The sequence below is a fragment of the Brassica napus genome, chromosome C5 (assembly GCF_020379485.1).
Source record: "Brassica napus cultivar Da-Ae chromosome C5, Da-Ae, whole genome shotgun sequence".
In the NCBI taxonomy this organism is placed as follows: Eukaryota; Viridiplantae; Streptophyta; class Magnoliopsida; order Brassicales; family Brassicaceae; genus Brassica; species Brassica napus.
This window is the reverse complement of record NC_063448.1, coordinates 19,056,945-19,076,168: the sequence shown is the minus strand read 5'-3', so window position 1 is coordinate 19,076,168 and position 19,224 is coordinate 19,056,945. Positions and strand designations below refer to the sequence as shown.

At 36.4% G+C, this 19,224-nt stretch overlaps 2 protein-coding genes across 2 annotated transcripts; one reads left to right on the top strand and one right to left on the bottom strand.

Annotated features, from left to right (window-relative positions):
• Positions 1 to 9,890: 9,890 nt before the first annotated feature.
• Positions 9,891 to 11,402, bottom strand: LOC106418652 (nuclear transport factor 2B). Its single transcript, XM_013859395.2, has 2 exons — positions 10,401 to 11,402; positions 9,891 to 10,137 (listed from the first exon to the last, which is right to left on the bottom strand). The coding sequence occupies exons 1-2, from the start codon at positions 10,707 to 10,709 to the stop codon at positions 10,063 to 10,065; spliced, it is 384 nt and encodes a 127-aa protein (XP_013714849.1). The 5' UTR covers positions 10,710 to 11,402; the 3' UTR covers positions 9,891 to 10,062.
• Positions 11,403 to 11,468: 66 nt separating this feature from the next.
• On the top strand, positions 11,469 to 13,674 carry LOC106418022 (F-box/kelch-repeat protein At3g04660-like). Its single transcript, XM_013858712.3, has one exon. The coding sequence runs from the start codon at positions 12,116 to 12,118 to the stop codon at positions 13,277 to 13,279; it is 1,164 nt and encodes a 387-aa protein (XP_013714166.2). The 5' UTR covers positions 11,469 to 12,115; the 3' UTR covers positions 13,280 to 13,674.
• The last annotated feature ends 5,550 nt before the right edge of the window (positions 13,675 to 19,224 follow it).

Below are 19,224 nucleotides of genomic sequence, written 5' to 3'. Positions count from 1 at the left end.
ATGCAGCAGCGGGAGCGAGAGGAGCATGAGCGGGTGCAGCAGAGGGAGATGTATGGTTGGAGCTGTGGGGCGAAGGGGAATCCTGAAAATGGCTGGAATCCCGAGACTGGCTCCCCGTACCACCACGACCACGACGCTGTCGAGGCCGGGTCTGATCATCATGAGACCTGTAAATTAAAAAAATATATTTAATAAATACAGAAATATATAAATTAATTTTTTTATTAAAAAAAAATCCCAAATAATTTAATCACAGAAAAAGATTTATATATATTAAATTTTTTTAATAAATATATAAAAATAGTTCTAATAAACAAAAATAGTTTTAATAAATAAAAATTGTTTAATAATTACAAAAAATAGTTTTAATAATATATATATATATGAAAAATATTTTTAAATCCCAAATAATAGTATTTAATCACAAAAAAGTTTTATAGATATTTAAAATGTTTTGTAAAATCCAAAAAATCGAATTTATATAGATTTTTTTTTGTAAAATCCAAAAAATCGAATTTATATAGAAAAATCGTTTTGTAAAATACAAAAATCGATTTTATATACAAAAATCGATTTTATAAATACAAAAAATAAAAAAATTATAAAAAAATTCTAAATCAATTCAACAAAACAAATTATTCAACCAAATCACAATTCTAAACCTATTATACAACCAAATCACAATCCTAACCAATCACCCTAACAAAAATCTATCAAAACTACACAAAAACCTAACAAATAGAACCTAAGAGAGTGGGATAGGGTCCTTACATGATTTGTGTAAGAGAAGAGGGAGATCGCCGGAGATATCGTCGGATTTCAGGGGGAAATCGCCGGAGAGAAGGGAGAGGAGGCGCAGAGGAAGAAGAGAGAAATGGGGAAGAAGAAGGGCTCGTGGTTATAAAACCTAGGGTCCGACGGACATTATCCGTCGGAATTCCGTCGGAATTCTAATTTCAATTTTCGCGAAATATTTGCCCGGTAAAATGAAAATATTCCGAGGAAATTCCGACGGATAGTAAAATATCCGTCGGAATTTCCTCGGAATATTCCGAGGAAATACCGAGGAACTAGTGTTTGGGGTTTCAAAACATCAATTTTTTTTGCCGTATTTCATTTCTTATACAATTGTAATGCATACCATTGAGGATTCTTTGTATACATGAGCATAAACCATGAAATAACAAATTTCAAAACTAATTGAAAGTATTCCCTTTACCGTTCGTTAAAAGGTATAAGTGTTTCTCTTATGTTGCGAGATTTCGTTCATACAATCGGAAAAGTGTTAATTATACGGTAAGGAACAAATTTTTGACTTCATAATGAACGTAAGACACTTAATAAGGGTTATATAGGTGTTATTCAAACGGCAAAACGTTGTTTTCGGTTTAAAAACCCTATTTCCTCGGAATTTCCTCGGATTATTCCGAGGGAACTCCGAGGAAACCCTCTTCTTCCTCGAAATTTCCTCGGAATATTCCGAGGAAATTCCGACGAACTAGTGTTTGGGGTTTCAAAACGTAATTTTTTTAAAAAAAACGCATCGATCGATGCGTTTTTGAACAAAAACAAATCGATCGATTACTAAGATGGCCCGGGCCGTAAGATTGTGATCGATCGATGAGAGTATCCCATCGATCTATCGACAATCTGAATTGTTCCTCGGAATTTCCTCGGAAAATCTTGTATGTTTTTTTAAAAATGCATCGATCGATGCGTTATAGAACAAAAACGCATCGATCGATTACTAGGATGGACCGGGCCGTAAGATTGTGATCGATCGATGAGATTAACCCATCGATCTATCGACAATCTGAATTGTTCCTCGGAATTTCGTCGGAAAATCTTGTATGTTTTTTTAAAAATGCATCGATCGATGCGTTATAGAACAAAAACGCATCGATCGATTACAAGGATGGACCGGGCCGTAAGATTGTGATCGATCGATGAGAGTATCCCATCGATCGATCGACAATCTGAATTGTTCCTCGGAATTTCCTCGGAAAATCTTGTATGTTTTTTTAAAAACGCATCGATCGATGCGTTATAGAACAAAAACGCATCGATCGATTACCAAGATGGCCCGGGCCGTAAGAATGTGATCGATCGATGCGTTATAGAAACAAAACGCATCGATCGATGCGTGTTCGGAAAACAGAATTATAAGGCAAAACCCGACCTTTTTTGGATCTAAACCTTAGAACTCTCATCCCCTCCGATTTCCCCTATAATTCGCCCCCCCTTTCTCTCTCTATAATCATCCGATTTGAACAATTTTGGGCTCTATTCCACTTGATTTTTCGAGCTCTACCTGATTCCTACACTCGTCTTCACCCTAAGACAGGTATACTCCGCGAATCTCCACATTCTGAAATCGTGTTCTTGAGCAATTTTTGGGTTTTGTGAATTTCTTATTTCCGTGTTGATTCCTTGATCAAATATGCATGAAACAGATGTTTAAACATGGAATAGAACACAATTGTCTGTGATCAACGAGTTTGGAACACATTTGAGATGATTTAGGGATTGAGAATTTTTTTCAATTTCGTTTTTTTTATCACAACTCGATTTCGCTTTTCATTTTCATGTTGCTTTGAGTTCTTAATTGATTATAACCATGTTGAGAGCAATGATTCTATTTTGTAGAGAATGAAGCGCACGAAAACATCAGCAAAGAAGAACACACAAGAAGAGGGTTCGTCTCAGCGAGAGAAGCAAAGGCCAAAGAAGTGGGATAAGTCTGATACCACCCACTACAACAACATGAAGAAGGTAGCCGTTCCGGCTACACAACTAGCATGTCCTGAGACGATGACAATATTGGGAATCAAAGCAGACATTGAAGGACTGTTCCAGAACATGGGTCTAGGCCAACTATGCAACCTCAAGGAACCCACTTATCCGGAGTTGGTACGCCAGTTCATAGCATCCGCATACGTCACCCGTCCCGATGATAGCCATCAGGAAGGTTTTCTGGCATTCGTAGTGCAGAAAGTATACTATGAGGTATCTTTCACAGACCTCTGCGGACTATTTGGATTGAGTGCGGGGGAGAGGACATATGGTCTTTATTGGACTTCAGAGCTGTTGAACTTCTGGGAAACGATTGGCACAGGGGTTTATAGATCTTCTCAGGCAAAGGAGTCACTTATCCGGAGCCCAGTACTGAGATATGCGACACGCCTCATTGGCTCATTGCTATACGGGACAACCACAGCCGCATCAGTCACGCAATGGGAGTTGTGCCTCCTGTACCAAGGTGTGAGGCATTTGCTACCGGCATTTGGAAACTCTACATTCCCACCTGCTACTGCCTTCAACATGGGAGCGGTGCTGGCCGCAAACTTAGCAGGATACAAGGGGAAAGTAACCAAATCCAAGAGCAATGCATGTGGATTTGGTGCAGTGATTACTCGGATCCTTAGACATGTGGGTGTAGACTGTGAGAACCACCAGGTAGCACTGGACAGATCGAACAACATTGCTTGGAACTACCTGGATGTCATTTCTCTAGTAAGTAAGGAGTTCATAGCTGGTCCCCACTCGAGGATCGATCGGGATGGTCCTTACGTCTACGTATTCCAGGACCGAGCGAAGAAAACACTCTACTGCCACCTGCCTCAGATCGGCCTGACTGCTCTACTTTCAGAGGCTGCAGTTGAGTTTCTACCCCCTGCTACCGCACTAGTAGACAAGCCATCCTTCTTCACGCCAAAATATCAGACCAAAGGCAAGGGCGTGGTTGATGAAGAAGGACAAGATGAGGCTGCACAAGCCATTCCAGATGATTCACAACCCCATCAGCTACTCCCATCAGACTCCAGCCAGTACAAGCTGCAAGAGCTTCCACCGAACGCCACTTCGCGCCAGCAACAACATTGGAGAGATCAGAGCATAAAGACAAACAACGACATGCTACACAAGATCTGGGCTGCCATTTCACGTATCAGGCCGTGTCGTTGCCAAAAGGATGATGTAGTTCATCGGGACAACTCTCCATCCAGCTCTGGTTCGGGTTCGAGTGGTACACACAGGGTAAGAAAGAGGTCCAAGAGACCCAACGATGCAGGAACATCTGGAGCAGGAGACGAGGAGTAGGAGCTATCACCGGCTATTTTATTTTCTTTTCTATTCTAACGTTTTATGGTCTTATTTTCTGTTAATTTTGAACTGAGTTTTTTTTTAGGTTTCTTAATTATGAGTTCGTATTTCTTTTACATGGTTTCTTTGTTTTATTTGGTTGTGTTTTGTGTAGCTTTTAATTCGTATTCAGCTTTGCCTTGCTAGATAAACCAAATAACTATTATCCGAGGAAAGAGGTTATATCAAGTGTTCCTCGGAATTTCCTCGGTATTTCTTAAAAAAAAAAAAAATAAGTTCAATGGTAGTCTGTTTCCGAGTCATCATCACCAGATGAATCTGAATCTGGATCTTGGTGAAACTCTCCAATTACTGGTTCATCCTCTACGTGAACGACGGCTTCCTCTCCAAAGTCGGTTAAATCGACTACAAGGCCAACTCCAGCTAAATCTTCTGCTGCACTACAGTTGCCGGATGTGCTTGGTTGTAGTGGGTCTTCCAGCTCAGAACTTCCCTGAACTCGGCCTCTCGGGTTGAGTCTTGTAACAGTAACCCATGGATCATCTCTGTTCCTTACCCGGGGGTACTTGATATAACAAACCTGTAACATTTAGAAAAATTATAAATTAATACACATGATGATGAATCATTCTGAATAATTAACATTTAATTACCTGATCGGCCTGGGAAGCAAGAATGAAAGGATCATAATATTGCAGCTTTCGCCTCGAATTTACTGATGTAACACCAAATGCATCTGTTCTCACACCTCGATCTGGGGTGTTGTCGTGCCAATCACAATAGAAAACAGTACAGCGCAATCCAACCATGCCCAAATACTTGATTTCCAAAATCTCATGTATGTGTCCGTAGTATACATCATCTCCTGATGCAGAACAAACGCCAGCATCATAAGTCGTACTCGAACGTCTCCTCTTCTGAGTTGTGAATGCATATCCTCGAGTACAAAATCTCGGATATGACTTCACAACAAAGTTTGGTCCAACGACCATCTCACGTATCCAATCGTCAAATGTTTCACCTCTGGCCAAACCAGCAGACACCTATTAATAGCACATATATATATATTATATCAATAAATGTGAATTAGTATAAATATGTGATAAAATATATTTTAATTTGTTTAAAGCACTCACATAAGTAAACATCCATCCAGTAAATTCTCTCTGCTTCATTTCTTCTAGTTCGTCCTCTGTGGCGTATCTATACTCGAACCGCTTTTCTGCCATGAAAATCCTGTATATGATGACAATAATGTAATTAATTAAGATTTAAATTTCAACTTGTTAAAATAAAAATTTGTAAGCTCATTTATTTACCTCTCATATTGAAGAACGTCTTCGCAGTTGGTGAGCAAATATGTTTGCAAATGACTGCGCTCCTGCTCAGTAAGTCGACGGTCCTTTGGTTTTCCGCTAAGTCGTCCAACGTCTGTGAAAATGTCTGGAACCGTAACATGATATGTTGCCCGTTCGCCTCTATCATCATGCCGAGCAGGTCTTCTGTTTTTGGTCTGAACTTCTGCTGGAAAGTAGTACTCGGCAAAGTTTGAAGTTTCTTCATTGATCATCTGTGCGACTATAGAACCTTCCACCCTACTTAAATTTTTCACCATCTTCTTCAAATGGAACATATACCGCTCATACAGATACATCCATCTATACTGCACAGGACCACCAAGTTCCAATTCTCTTGCCAGGTGAATAACAAGATGCTCCATAACATCAAAAAATGAGGGAGGAAATATCTTCTCAAGGTTGCACTGAATCACGGCTATGTTAGTCTTCAAATTTTCAATACCTTCAAGAGTCACTGATCTCGTGCATAAATCGCGGAAGAAACCACTTATCCCTGCAATTGCTTCATGAACATTTCGTGGTAATATTTCCTTGAAGGCGAACGGAAGGAGGCGCTGCATCATTACATGGCAATCGTGGCTTTTCAAGCCAGTAAACTTTCCTTCCTTTCTGTCGATACAGTTACGCAAATTTGATGCGTAACCGTCTGGAAATTCCACATCGTTTGAAATCCAATCAAAGAACGCATCTTTTCCCGCTGCATCAAGTCGGTATATGGGAAAAGGAGCCCTACCATTCTCATCAACATGAAGTTCTGAACGAGCACATATATCGACTAAATCCAGTCTTGACTTCAAATTATCCTTTGTTTTACCTTGAACATTAAGGATCGTGTTCATGAGATTGTCAAAAAAGTTCTTCTCAATATGCATGACATCTAAATTATGCCTTAGCAGATGATCCTCCCAGTATGGCAGATCCCAGAAAATACTTTTTTTGTGCCAGTTATGTAGTTCTCCAACAGCATCTACCGGAAAACGCTCATGTCCACCGACTTCTGGCGTCCTTTCTGCACCAAAATCTCTTAGTTGTATCTTCAAATCTTTCCCACAAATTTCCGGAGGTGGACTGTCAAACACCCTCTTGTTCTTCGTAAACAAATTCCTACTCCTACGATATGGATGATCAGGTGGTAGGAATCTCCTGTGACAGTCAAACCAACACGTTTTCCTTCCGTGCTTTAGTTGGAAAGCATCAGTGTTATCTTGACAATATGGACATGATAGCCTTCCATGCGTTGTCCATCCAGACAACATACCATATGCTGGAAAATCACTTATTGTCCACATTAGTACTGCCCGCATTTGAAAGTTTTCTTTACACGAAACATCGTATGTTTCAGCACCTTGAGCCCATAGTTGTTGCAACTCATATATTAGTGGCTGAAGAAACACATCAAGTGATCTCTTAGGATGCTCTGGTCCGGGAACGAGAATCGAGAGAAACAAAAACTCTCGTCGCAAGCACAAGTTTGGGGGGAGGTTGTATGGTGTAAGAATGACGGGCCATAGAGAATACTGTCTTCCACTCTTGCCAAACGGACTGAAACCATCAGTACATAATCCAAGGTAGACATTTCTTCTCTCATACGCAAAGTCGGGATACTTTGATTGGAAATGCTTCCACGCTTTTGCATCTGAAGGATGTCTGATCTCACCATCTGTTGAGTGCTCCGCATGCCATCTCATTGGTTGCGCTGTGCGTTCAGACAGATACAACCTCTGCAACCTTTCCGTCAAAGGTAAATACCACATCCTTTTATATGGCACTGGAACTCTTCCACTTGTATCTTTATAACGAGGCTTTCCACAAAATTTGCATGTAACCCGCTGTTCATCCACCCTCCAATAAATCATGCAGTTGTCGCTGCATACATCTATTACCTGATACGATAAACCAAGACCAGCTACGAGTTTCTGAACCTCGTAGTATGAACCAGGAGCTACATTATCCTCGGGTAGAATACCTTTTACAAAATCAGCAATCGCATCCACACAGTCTTCAGCCAAATTATAATCTGTTTTAATGCCCATCAATCTTGTAGCAGATGATAAAGCTGAATGACCATCTCTGCAACCTTCGTACAATGGTTGCTTTCCAGCATCCAACATATCATAAAATCTCCTAGCTTCTGCATTGGGTAAATCTTCCCCTCTAAAATGATCATTTACCATCTGCTCAGTACCTACACCATAATCTACATCCGTTCTAATTGGTTCTTCTAATCTAACCGCTGGCTGAGGTTCACTAGTACTACCATGTTCATAATCAGTTTCCCCATGATGATACCAAATTTTGTAACTTCGTGTAAACCCACTCAAATATAGATGAGTCCAAACATCCCACTCTTTAATAACCTTTCTATTTTTACAATTAGAGCAAGGACATCTTAACATACCTGTTTTTGCTTCCGGTTGTCGGTGAACTAACCCCATGAATTCAGTTATACCTCGTTGGTATTCTTCCGTAAGCAATCTCGTGTTCGGATCCAAATGAGGTCGATCGATCCAAGAACGAAAATAATTTGAAGAAGACATATTTTTTATGAATCAAATTCGTGTGTAAATAGAGTAAGAGGGAGGATGAAGATATGAAGTGAATGAAGAGGAAGAGGAGTGCTTGTATTTATAGTTTAAATCCTGCCGACATACCGAGGAAATTCCGACGGAATTCCGACGGACAAAACTAGTTCGTCGGAATTTCCTCGGAATTTTGTAAAATCCCCCAACGGCTATAATATTTCCTCGGAATTCATCGGTTTTTTCCGAGGAACAGAGTTTTCCTCGGAATTTCCTCGGAATATTCCGACGGACTGTAGTTTCCTCGGAATTCCGTCGGTATATTCCGAGGAAATTCCGAGGAAACCCAATTTTGTGTTTCCTCGGAATTTCCTCGGAAATTCCTCGGTATATTCCGAGGATTTCATTTTCCGTCGGAATGTCCGTCAGAATATCGCTGTTTTCTTGTAGTGGTTACCCTATTGAAGTGATTCCCGAGAGATACCCAAACTTCATGAGCGGTTTGTGCTCCAAGAACTATGCTCAATATGTCTTCAGAGAGAGAGCCAACAAGCCACGCTTGAACTATCTGGTCAGATCTAGCCCAAAGTTGATAGTCAGGATTAGGTATGTCACGAAAGCCTCCATTGATGTTTGGAATATGGATAGTTGAAACAGGTGGTGGAGAAGCTCCATTCACAAAGCCAAGAAGATCGACACCAGAGAGAAAAGACTCAAACTGGCGCTTCCAGTGGATGTAGTTGCGCTCAGTAAGCTTGATGGTGACGCAGTTTGTGATGTTGAGCTTCGGTTGAGAGTAAAGATCTAAAGCGTTCTCCATGGCTCAGGATGTACTCACTGAGCTCTGATACCATAAAAGCAAAGACAGATTCTAGATCATAAGAGAGAACAAGAGTAAACTGAAGCTTTTCATTTTATTTCTTGCTTAAAGGTTTATTACAATGCAATAGAGATATTTATACTCAAATGTTAAAACCCTAGTAGAATGCCTTGCTGTCTCTTAGGTCTTTGTCTCAGCTTTGGATTCCAACAGCTGGAACTAGTTCTTCAATGTAATTGGCTCTCGTTGTCCGTACGATCCAGGACCACTTTCTTTGTCTTTTACTTCTCTTTTGGTTTCAGTACACAATGTGACCGTTGCTTCCTTATTCTTCTGTGTGGGCTTTACGTTTGTGTCTTGTGGCCCTAACTCATTCTTAGTAAAGCTTGTCTCAGCCTTTGGCATCCTCTCTAGCTCTAGGCCCACTGTCTTCATGTCTACATCTCTTTGTTCCTCTGTCTCAGAAACAGAACATGTTTCTGATCCTTTCTTCTCTTTCATTCTCCAAGTCTCAGTCTTCTTATCCTTAATGTCAACAGGATCAACATGGATTTCACTGAAAGTATGACACAGAATCCATTTTTGTTTGTGGAGATTGAGGTTGGTAGTTAAGTGAAACGTTTTGAACATAGAAAAGGACAAAGTGAACCCTTTTTTTTCTTTTGGCGCTTTGTGTGTTGGTTGTTTGCGTGTGCCGTCACGAGAGTTACGTCTCAAATGGCTGGAGAAAAACTAAACCGAACGAAAAATTGGCTTAACCGGCAGCAATACTAACCAAACAAAAACTGGGTTAAACCAAACTGATCCTTGACAAGTAAGTAGTGACACAACACATTTCCTCAAGCCAGTCTCCAACTGCAATCCCCACAACGCAACTCGGACCAAACACAGATTCTTATCGCTTTTACCTAAGTCAAATGTTGCAACCGAGTTAGTAAGAACATTAGTTTTGTTTTAAAAAATTTATGGTAACTGATTACTAGCCGCCTTGCAATGAATGACTAGACTAGAGTCACAAGCCTTCGGGTAAGAAAAAAAAAACACTTTGATAGGCTAAGCTTGGACCTGGAGATGCGGCCAGTGGTCAGTGGATAGAGGTGAAAATAGCATATTGGAAACAATTTTAATTTGTCTTATCAAGTCACTGGAATGTAAATGACAAGCGAACAAACCCCATTCAAATACAAATACAAAAAATAGAGTCTTGCTCTGTTCTCAAGATAAATCATCTATTAAAATAGTGTATAGTATCTGAGATTCTTCTTCAGGCGTAGTTCAATCTGAATATATCGTTGAACACGTAAAAGCTTCCTTGTGGCGTCGGCATCAAATGAAACATCTGTATCACAAAAAAAAATGAAAATGCTTTGTAATCAATCATATTAGAACAACAAGATCAAAGATAACAAACGGACAAGACAAATGTGTATCAGAGTTATAGGAAGTACGACATTGATAGATAAAAAGTCTTGAACCAAAAATGTCTAAAACAAGCACATGCCAAGCAGATCTAGCACATGGTAATATAGCCAGGTTTACAGATCTATCAACCAACTTAAACCCTAGCGATCCAACTATTCAAAGAAAGAGAGAGAGAGACACCTGGCTGAACTTGAGGGCGTGTTCCTCGCCGGCGAGCTGGAGATTACCGGAGACGAAAACGAGCATACCGGAGGCAGGACCAGAAGGCTGACAATCGACAGTGGAGATGTTGTGTTTGCACTGCTGGAAAGGGAGAGAGGTGAGCTTGGCGACGATGCTCTGGACTCCTTGGATCTTCTGACCTTCGAAGGTGAGCATGGAAGCTTCCTGGTAGAGACCCCCCAGACCGACACGGGTATTGTCGAAGGTCGAGTAGTAATGTTCCACGAAGGCCTTGGCCACAGCATCGGGATCCATCTGCGCCGCCATTAGAGATAGAGAGAGAAGACGATGAGGCAGAGGCAAGTATTGGAGTTTAGAGCCGGAAAGGGTTTTGGTATTGTATTTATTCAGAGAATGATACGCCTCAACGTCGCGTTGCAACAACGCTCATATTTTTTTCTTTCTTTTTCTCTATTTTATTTTCTTGTCAAGTTTGTGTTTTTCTTTTTTTTTTTATCATCTCGTTTTATTAAAAGACCAAAATTCAATATATTACAACAAGCTTAGGAGAAAACCCAAAGAACAGGGCCAAACATACAAGTCTTATAGGGCCACCCACAAGGCCAAGTAACGTCAAGCCCAAAGGAAGAAAGAAGCTCAATCACGACAGCTCATGGAGATGCGTCAAACGCATGCGGAAGGTGGACGTGTGTCGGAAGAACAGAACCTTCCCTAACTTCACCGATTTTGAAATTGTTGCCGGAAAAACTAACTGGAACTCTACCGGAACAGGAGACACATGATTAGAACAGCCAGCCAACATGAAAGCTCGAGATCAGTAGCCACAACCGTAACAACGCTTCAAAGACAGTCGATTAGAACAAACCAAGATCTGATAACCCGAGAGAAAGCTGAAAATCTAAACTTTTTATTTTATTTTTTTAAAAAGCCATGTTTAATGATAAAAATAAGCTTGAAAATGGAACCACCAGTTAAAAGTATTAAACCGCTGGCAGAGTTTCTAGGAGAAAGATATTGTATCTCATTTCTTTCTATTTTTACATTAGTTTCCCCAATTATGTAATCACTAAAACTTTATTAGATACCGCCACTAAATATGGTTTAAGGAATTTTTCCATTCACATAATAAAGAAGAGTATTTGTCTGTTACATCTTCAAAATATGAGGTTTTATTTACAAATCTATAAAGCATTAATACGTCAAAGAATTGGTATTGTGGGCATAGAAACGGTGGTAGCATAATGGTAAAAGACGAATTTGGGATAAAAATATATATTTGTCGGTTCAAGATTTCATTTCTATTAGAAACTAAATTGATATTTGATTAGTCATGCGAAATAAAACTTTGTTTGCCTCATTTAGATAAATAGATTCGAATTAAAAGTTGGTTTTGACATTTTAAGAATTATTTGGGTTGCGGCCCATACATCTTCAAAACTTTACTTACCTCATTTAGGAAAACATGTTCGAATTACTAGTGAGTTTCGAACTTTAGAAGATTATTTGGGTCTCGGCCCATACATTTGAAACCTAGCTCGCCTCATTTAGAAAAACAAGTTTGGATTACTAGTAGGTTTCGATCTTTAGAGAATTATTTGGATCTTGGCCCACATATCTACTAGTATATATAAAAGTTATCTCTAGGTTTAAGAAAGATATTAGGGTTAAGAGTCAAAAGAATCCAACAGTGAGAGGCAGGGTTGAAAACAATCATGAAAAGGGTAAAGAGGTCTAAGAATCAAGACGAAAGGATTGTAAACGATCCGTTTACGAACCTTGCTAATGACATGATCATAGAGATTCTCATGAAACTGCCGCCGAGATCCATAGCCAGGCTCCATTTCGCTTCTAAAGAATCGTCATCGATAATCCTTGACAAAAAGTTCATCCAGTGGTACATGACCCGATCTTTAACTCAGCCACGTTATCTTATCTCACTGCACCGTGGCGGATACATGCAGATGCAGCTTTTTCAATCCTTGTCTCAAGACCATCCGTATAATCATAACATGGTTAGTTATGAAATGGAACCCGATGTACTGTATGAATTTACTCCACCTGTTCGCGGCTTGATCTGCGGTCGGGACTTTACCAAGATGATTGTCGGAAACCCTAGTACGGGTCAGTTCGTATCGTTACCTAGAATCAAAACGAGGAGGCAAGATATATTGTCTGTTTTTGGATATGATCCAGTTAATGATGTATACAAAGTGTTGTGCATGACTGTGGTACTTAAACGCAGTCACATGTCTCGTAATGGTAATGCTGTATCGTGGGAGGATATTGTGTCGGAGGAGCATCAAGTGATCACTCTAGGAGCTAAAGAAAAATGGAGAATGATCGAGTGTGAGTATCCACATCGTCATAACTCTGGATGTAAAGGGATATACAAGGATGGGTTTATGTATTATTTAGCTACTTACCAGAAAAAAAGATCTCTAATGAGCTTTGATCTGAGTTCTGAAGAGTTTAATGTTACTAAGCTACCTGAGGATCAGATGCTTCAACAGTATGGTGAGCTGGTGAATCACGCTGGAAAGGTAACCATAGCGCATCAGGCATATAACCGCAACGTTGACCTATGGGTTCTGGAAGATGCCAACAAAGAAGTATGGTCAAAAAATTTTGTGGTTCCTCCTCTGTCGATAGATTTTTTTGGAAGGTTTCGTGACCTCGTGTTCATGGGTATACTTGGTACTGGGGAGATGATATTCGCATCGCGCTCATCCCCTCCGTTCTTTTTTGTTTGTTTCGATCCCAAGTCAAAAAAGGTCAGAGAAATTGCGATTCATGGAATGGGAGGGGACTCTCGTGATAATATCCAAATCTTTTTCGATCATGCAGAGAGTTGTATGGTTTTGCCAAAGGTATGTTAATCCTTATTACTGTAATTGTGACTCCTGATAAAACAATGTGTTCAGTCTTTTCATCAATTACTTTGTATGATTGTGGATTATATATATATATATGCATGTATGAATTGTTTAAAGTTTTGGTTTTGGCCGGAGCTAAGGCCATCTTTAACCCTAGCACCTCTAATGGGTTGCTTAATCATTTTTTTACTAATAAATGATTAAGCACCCCTTAAGCACCACTTTTTCAACAGCTTAATTAAGCACCCTTCAAGTAGCACTTCTTATTTTATTAGGGTATCTTATTATATAAAGCTTGGTTATTCAAAGTTGTTAATTAACATGATTGCGATATGTGTCAATTAATTTATTAAGATTGTGACATGTGTCAAAAAAAAGTTACAATTCTTTTTTATTAGGATTTAAAAAGATTTATCTTATTATATAAAGCTTGGTTATTCAAAGTTGCTAATTAACATGATTGCGATATGTGTCAATTAATTTATTAAGATTGTGACATGTGTCAAAAAAAAGTTATAATTCTTTTTTATTAGGATTAAAAAGATTTAGAAAAAGAAAATTATTATTACATTTTTTTGGACACTAGAAAAGAAAAATTATTACAAAAATATAGTTTTTTATTCTTTTTAGGAGTTAAGAAAATAAAAATTGCTATTACATAGCCTTTTACAATAAAATATAGTTTATTATTCTTTTTAGGAGTTAAGAAAATGAAAATTGCTATTACATAGCCTTTTACAATTATATTTGTATGGCTCTTTTTATAATATTTTAAAAACATTTGATAGTAAATTTAATTTTTGAAAATTCTATAAACAAAGAATAATTGTAAAAAGCTATTTGAAAGTATTTTTTTCTTTTTAAAATATTTTGTATATTTTCATCTTTAAAGATACTAAAGAAAAATATTATAAGATAAAATATTAAGTTTTTTTTAAAAAAAATTAAATAAAAACGAATTATAAAAACCTACAAGTACAAGAAATTATTTAATAAAAATCAAATAGAAAAACTAACTATAAAATAAGTGATATTCCTTTTTTTAAAACCTAAGTAAAAAAAAATGTAAAAGTACTCTTATTATTTTCATATAAATAACTAACTTTCATTTTTAACCGATAAATGTATGCTACAAAAATATAAACCAAAATAAATATTATTTTCACATCTATATTTAGGTTTAAAGTTCCTCATATTATTTTCAAAAAAAATAGTATTGACAATAAAAATATTATCTGAGTATTTTCTTTTAATTTCTCTAAACAACTCAATTTTTTATCATCTTTTTCACATCTTATGACGCTAACACAAGTTTTTATTATTATTATTATGTTTTTATCGTACATAATTATGTGTAAATATGAGAAATATATGTTTGTATGTATAAGACAAAATATAATTAACTAAAAATAATTTTTTTTATTGAAAATATATTAGTTGTATGAAATTCTTAAAAAAACAAGAACAAATTATAGTTAGAATTTTCCTTTTTAAAAAAATTTAAAGTAACTCATTTCTTATAAATAACTAACTTTTCTTTTTAATAGATAATTTTGTGTTAAAAATTATAAACCAAAAATAACTTCAAATATTTTACCCGATATGATTGTGACATTTGTACAAAAGAAAACATTGTGTATGTATTAATAAAATTCTATCATTATGTGAAAATAATTTTTTTTCCTAAAATCCTAAACAAAAGAAATTTGGAAAATAACTTTTTCCTCTTTTAATCTTAACCAAATAAGATTTTTTTTCCTTTTAAATCCTCACCAAATAGAATTGTAAAAGTAATTTTTACTTTTTAAATTTAATGATAAATATGATACTGAAATATCTAATTAAAATATTAGTGATATTTAGAAAACGAATTTTGAAAATAATATGATACTGAAAATATTTAATTTAAAATATTAGTGATACTGAGAAAACGAATTTTGAAAATAGCAACTTTTAAAAATAGTTAATATTTGTTGGAAATAATTATTTGATAGTATTTTTATTTTCTAAATCCTAGAAAAAAATAATTATAAAAGATTATGTAGTTTAATTTTCTTTTCTAACACCCTAAAACTGTAAAAAATATATTTGATAGTTCTTTTCCTTTAAAAAGAAAATTCTAAACAAATGAGATTTGTATCATATTTTTTAATTCCTAACTATAAGAGAATTGTAAGAAGTTATTTGATAGTATAGAAAATTTGATGATGAATATGATACTAAAAATTATTTAATTAAAAATGATGTGTAAAAATAGTATTGATATGAACCGTAAAAATCATAATTTAAAATTATTTAATAATAACTAGAAATAATTATTTGATAGCAATAAGATTTTTCTGAAATTCAAAACATAAGATAATTGTAAAAGTTTATATGATAATACTTTTCCTTTTCTATAATTCTAAACAAAAATATAAAAAAGTATTTGATAGTTTTTCTTTTTTTAATTTTAAATAAAAACAAGATTTAGAAAATATTTTTTTCCCTTTTTAAAAAATCCTAACAAAAGTAAACATACCTACTTAATAGTATTTAAAAAAAAGATTTTGATAACGAGTATGATGTTAAAGCTATTAAATTTTAAAAAAAAATCAAAACTTAGGATGTTGTCGTGATTGGTATTTATGTGTTTGGTTATACGAAAATCAACCACATGTTTGATATGCATTAGTTTATAATTCATTTAAATTTAAATGTTATTATGAAAATCTATCATTAATAAATAATGAATCAAGAAAATTATTTAACATCAGATAAGTTTAATAAAACATTAAATTAGTACATAAGAAAGTGTATAATGTTGTCATTGCTTCTTGGCCTTATTTAACTTCTAAATTCCTTTTTATTTCATTATAATTATTATTTTGGGTTGGATCCGGTTTAAATTTTTACGTTTGGATGTTTTTTCTAGCTCTAACAAATATTAACTGAAACTTATGTGTATAAACGAGTTCTTAACTATAAAATAAATTTCACATAACATATGAAAAAATAATTTAAAAAAAAAATAATTTTTTTAAATATTTTTTATTAAATTAAAATATCAAATAAAGCCCGTTGCAACGCACGGGTCTAAATCTAGTTTGTTATAAAAGTAATGGAAAAACCTATTTTTATTCATAACATACAGATTCCTTATATAGGAGATTACACCGTCATAGATAAATGGAAAGATTACAAATCATAATCTCTTGGTTATGAACCATCCACAATCTGGTTCATAACACTCCCCTTGGATGACATAACCATTTAGAGCTTGTAATGTGCTTTAATGTTGCCTCATTAAAACCTTACCAAGAAAACTCAATTGGGACAAAACCAAGGTGAAGGAAAAAGAGTACAACACACATTACTCCCCCTGATTTGGACATTACTGAAGGTCCCTTGGACCTCTCCAATTTTCTGCAATTGGTGATGAAGATCTTGGGCAGAATATGCTTCGTCCTCGAACATGATAGTTGGTTCTTCTTTACCATCGGTCATGCCACAATCTGATCGAACATATTGAGTCATCGACCTCAAATACACACACACACGAAATCTTGGATGATGTTGTTGTGATATGCGTGTACCACCATGTGTAAAACATAACCTGCCTGAAAACAAATCAACAAAACCAAATAACCCCTCTTTGGACTGGTTAGTATAAAATAAACCAAAATCAAAGGTTTCTTCATCGTCCTTCTTATGGACCAATCAGATCAGTGTCTAAAACAAAATTTCTGCATCGTCCATCTCAGGACTAAATGGACTTCTTTATCGTCCACCTTTGGACTGAATGGATCAGTGTCCAAAACAAGTGATCTCACGCCCATGTACGAGATAATGGGTGAGACTGGTCCATATTAAATCTCTTGAGTACCCTTTTCTGTATATACTATTTGATGCACAAGGATTTCATTGTTAATGTACTCAAACTGTAATCCCAAACAAAACTTTGTTTTCCAAGATCTTTCATCTCAAACTCTTTCTTGAGATATTCAACTGTTTGAGAAATTGTATCCAGAGGTTCATAGGATATTCAGATCATATACTTTGATGATTATCAATATTATTCTCGAGAACTTGTTGTACATTCAGCTCAATACCCTCTAGTACTTTCATTATCCAGTGGACCATATAAATATGCAGTCACTACATCAACTTGCTGCAAGTCTAATTTTCTCTCTTATATAGCCAGACTTATGAGAAATCTAAAAGTAGTTGCATCCACCACATGGGAGTATGTCTCCTCATAATCTATTACTGGTCTTTGTGAGAATCCTTGTGCAACATCAGCTTTATATCTCACGATTTCTATTCCTCACAAGACCCATTTATATCCACTGGTTTTAACATCATATGGCGTCTTAATCATATGGCCAAATACACATTTCTTCCTTAAACTATTTTACCCCACGTTTCATTCAATCCAATTTGTTCTACGAGTGCGCACTCTTATATTGACGTGGGTTCATGATCCTCGCTTATATTCATAAATTCAAGTGCTACCTTGTATGCAAATAAATCATCTTATGTCGACATTCCTTATTGGTTCCATTATGTTCCAGACATGATATAATCGATTGAGATTCATTATTATCAGGACCTTTAATACTTTGCAGCTTGGCGTCCCAAGCTACATTGTTTGGTACATGTACCTTAGAGCCGGCCGGCCTTATCTCCATGTCTGGGATGGTTTCCTTAGTAACCTCAGATTTGGATTTTGATTATCATTCTCTGCACCTTTCTTTTGTTTCCGAGGATTCTTATCTTTTGGAACCTATTTGGTCTACCACGTTTCATACGTTGGCTAGACTCTGTAGCAACTTGACTGTGTCTCTTCTTGGACATCAAATTCGTTGGTGCTTTACAAGCTGGTTTATATATGAATTAGTCATTCTTTTTCGGGTCAGCAAATGTGTCTGGTATTTGATTAGCTAGCTTTGTAAATGTATAATCTTTGGACGTCTATTTCACATTCTTTAGTCCGAGGATCTTGCCAAGACATTGATGGTTGATTCCATTCTATTTCTTTTATCATTCTTTACCAGCTTTATTTTTTTTTCTCCTCCTGGTCTTAAAATAATCTGTGTACCTGGCCTCAAATATAATCACCCATAGTTGGCTAAAAGTACTTTATTATTGTGCGAGAATCATATCCAACATATATCTCCATCCTCCTTTTGAGGTCCCATCTTAGTTCTCTGTGGTGGAGCAATTAGTACATAGACAACACATCCAAATATCTTATGATGGGGTATGTCTGGCTCTTGACCCGTTAATAATTGTGATAAGGGATATCTATGCTCACTAAATGGCATGATGCGTATTAACTTAGGTGCATGTAAATTTCGTGTGGCCCAAGCTGTGAATGAGAGTTTTGAACTCATAAGTCATGGTCTATCAATCAGCTATTTGCGTTTTAAAAGATTTCGGCCAAGCCGTTCTTGGTATGGACATGTATCACAGAATTGTCCACACTTACCCCCATGGACATACCATAATCATTTAAACGCTTGGGACATGTATTCACCAGTATTATCTAGACATATAGTCTTTATTATGAAAAAGGGGCTCGTAGCCGTTTTACTGGTGATGGCCTAATGAGTTTCCCTTGTGTACATGCTACACACGTGAGATTCTTTGGGATAACTCTTCTTATCTTTTAATGTGTGCCTTTTGAATATCAATTTTTGCATCATGTTTGGACCAGGATGGCCAATCCGGTCGTGCCATAAAGTGTATATTTTCACAGGCTTTTAGCATCTATCATACTGATCTATGCATAGTCTAGGTCAGTAGAGAATGCATGTATAGTCTTTAGGACTTATTATGGCCTTGGACGATTTTATACATATATCTGAAGGAACTATTTGTTTCATTCGCCCATTGTTTCAATATGGAAACCATTCATTCTTATATCTTTAAAACCCAATAGGCTGCTCTTGCTCTTAGAGCTGGGT

What these genes read in the sequence shown, in the direction of transcription:
- LOC106418652 (XM_013859395.2), bottom strand. Translation starts at nt 10,709, where the DNA reads ATGGCGGCGCAGATGGATCCCGATGCTGTGGCCAAGGCCTTCGTGGAA. An exon ending in ACGCCCTCAAGTTCAGCCAG is followed by an intron (nt 10,138 to 10,400) that starts GTGTCTCTCTCT and finishes TTTGTGATACAG; the next exon opens with ATGTTTCATTTGATGCCGAC.
- LOC106418022 (XM_013858712.3), top strand. Translation starts at nt 12,116, where the DNA reads ATGAAAAGGGTAAAGAGGTCTAAGAATCAAGACGAAAGGATTGTAAAC.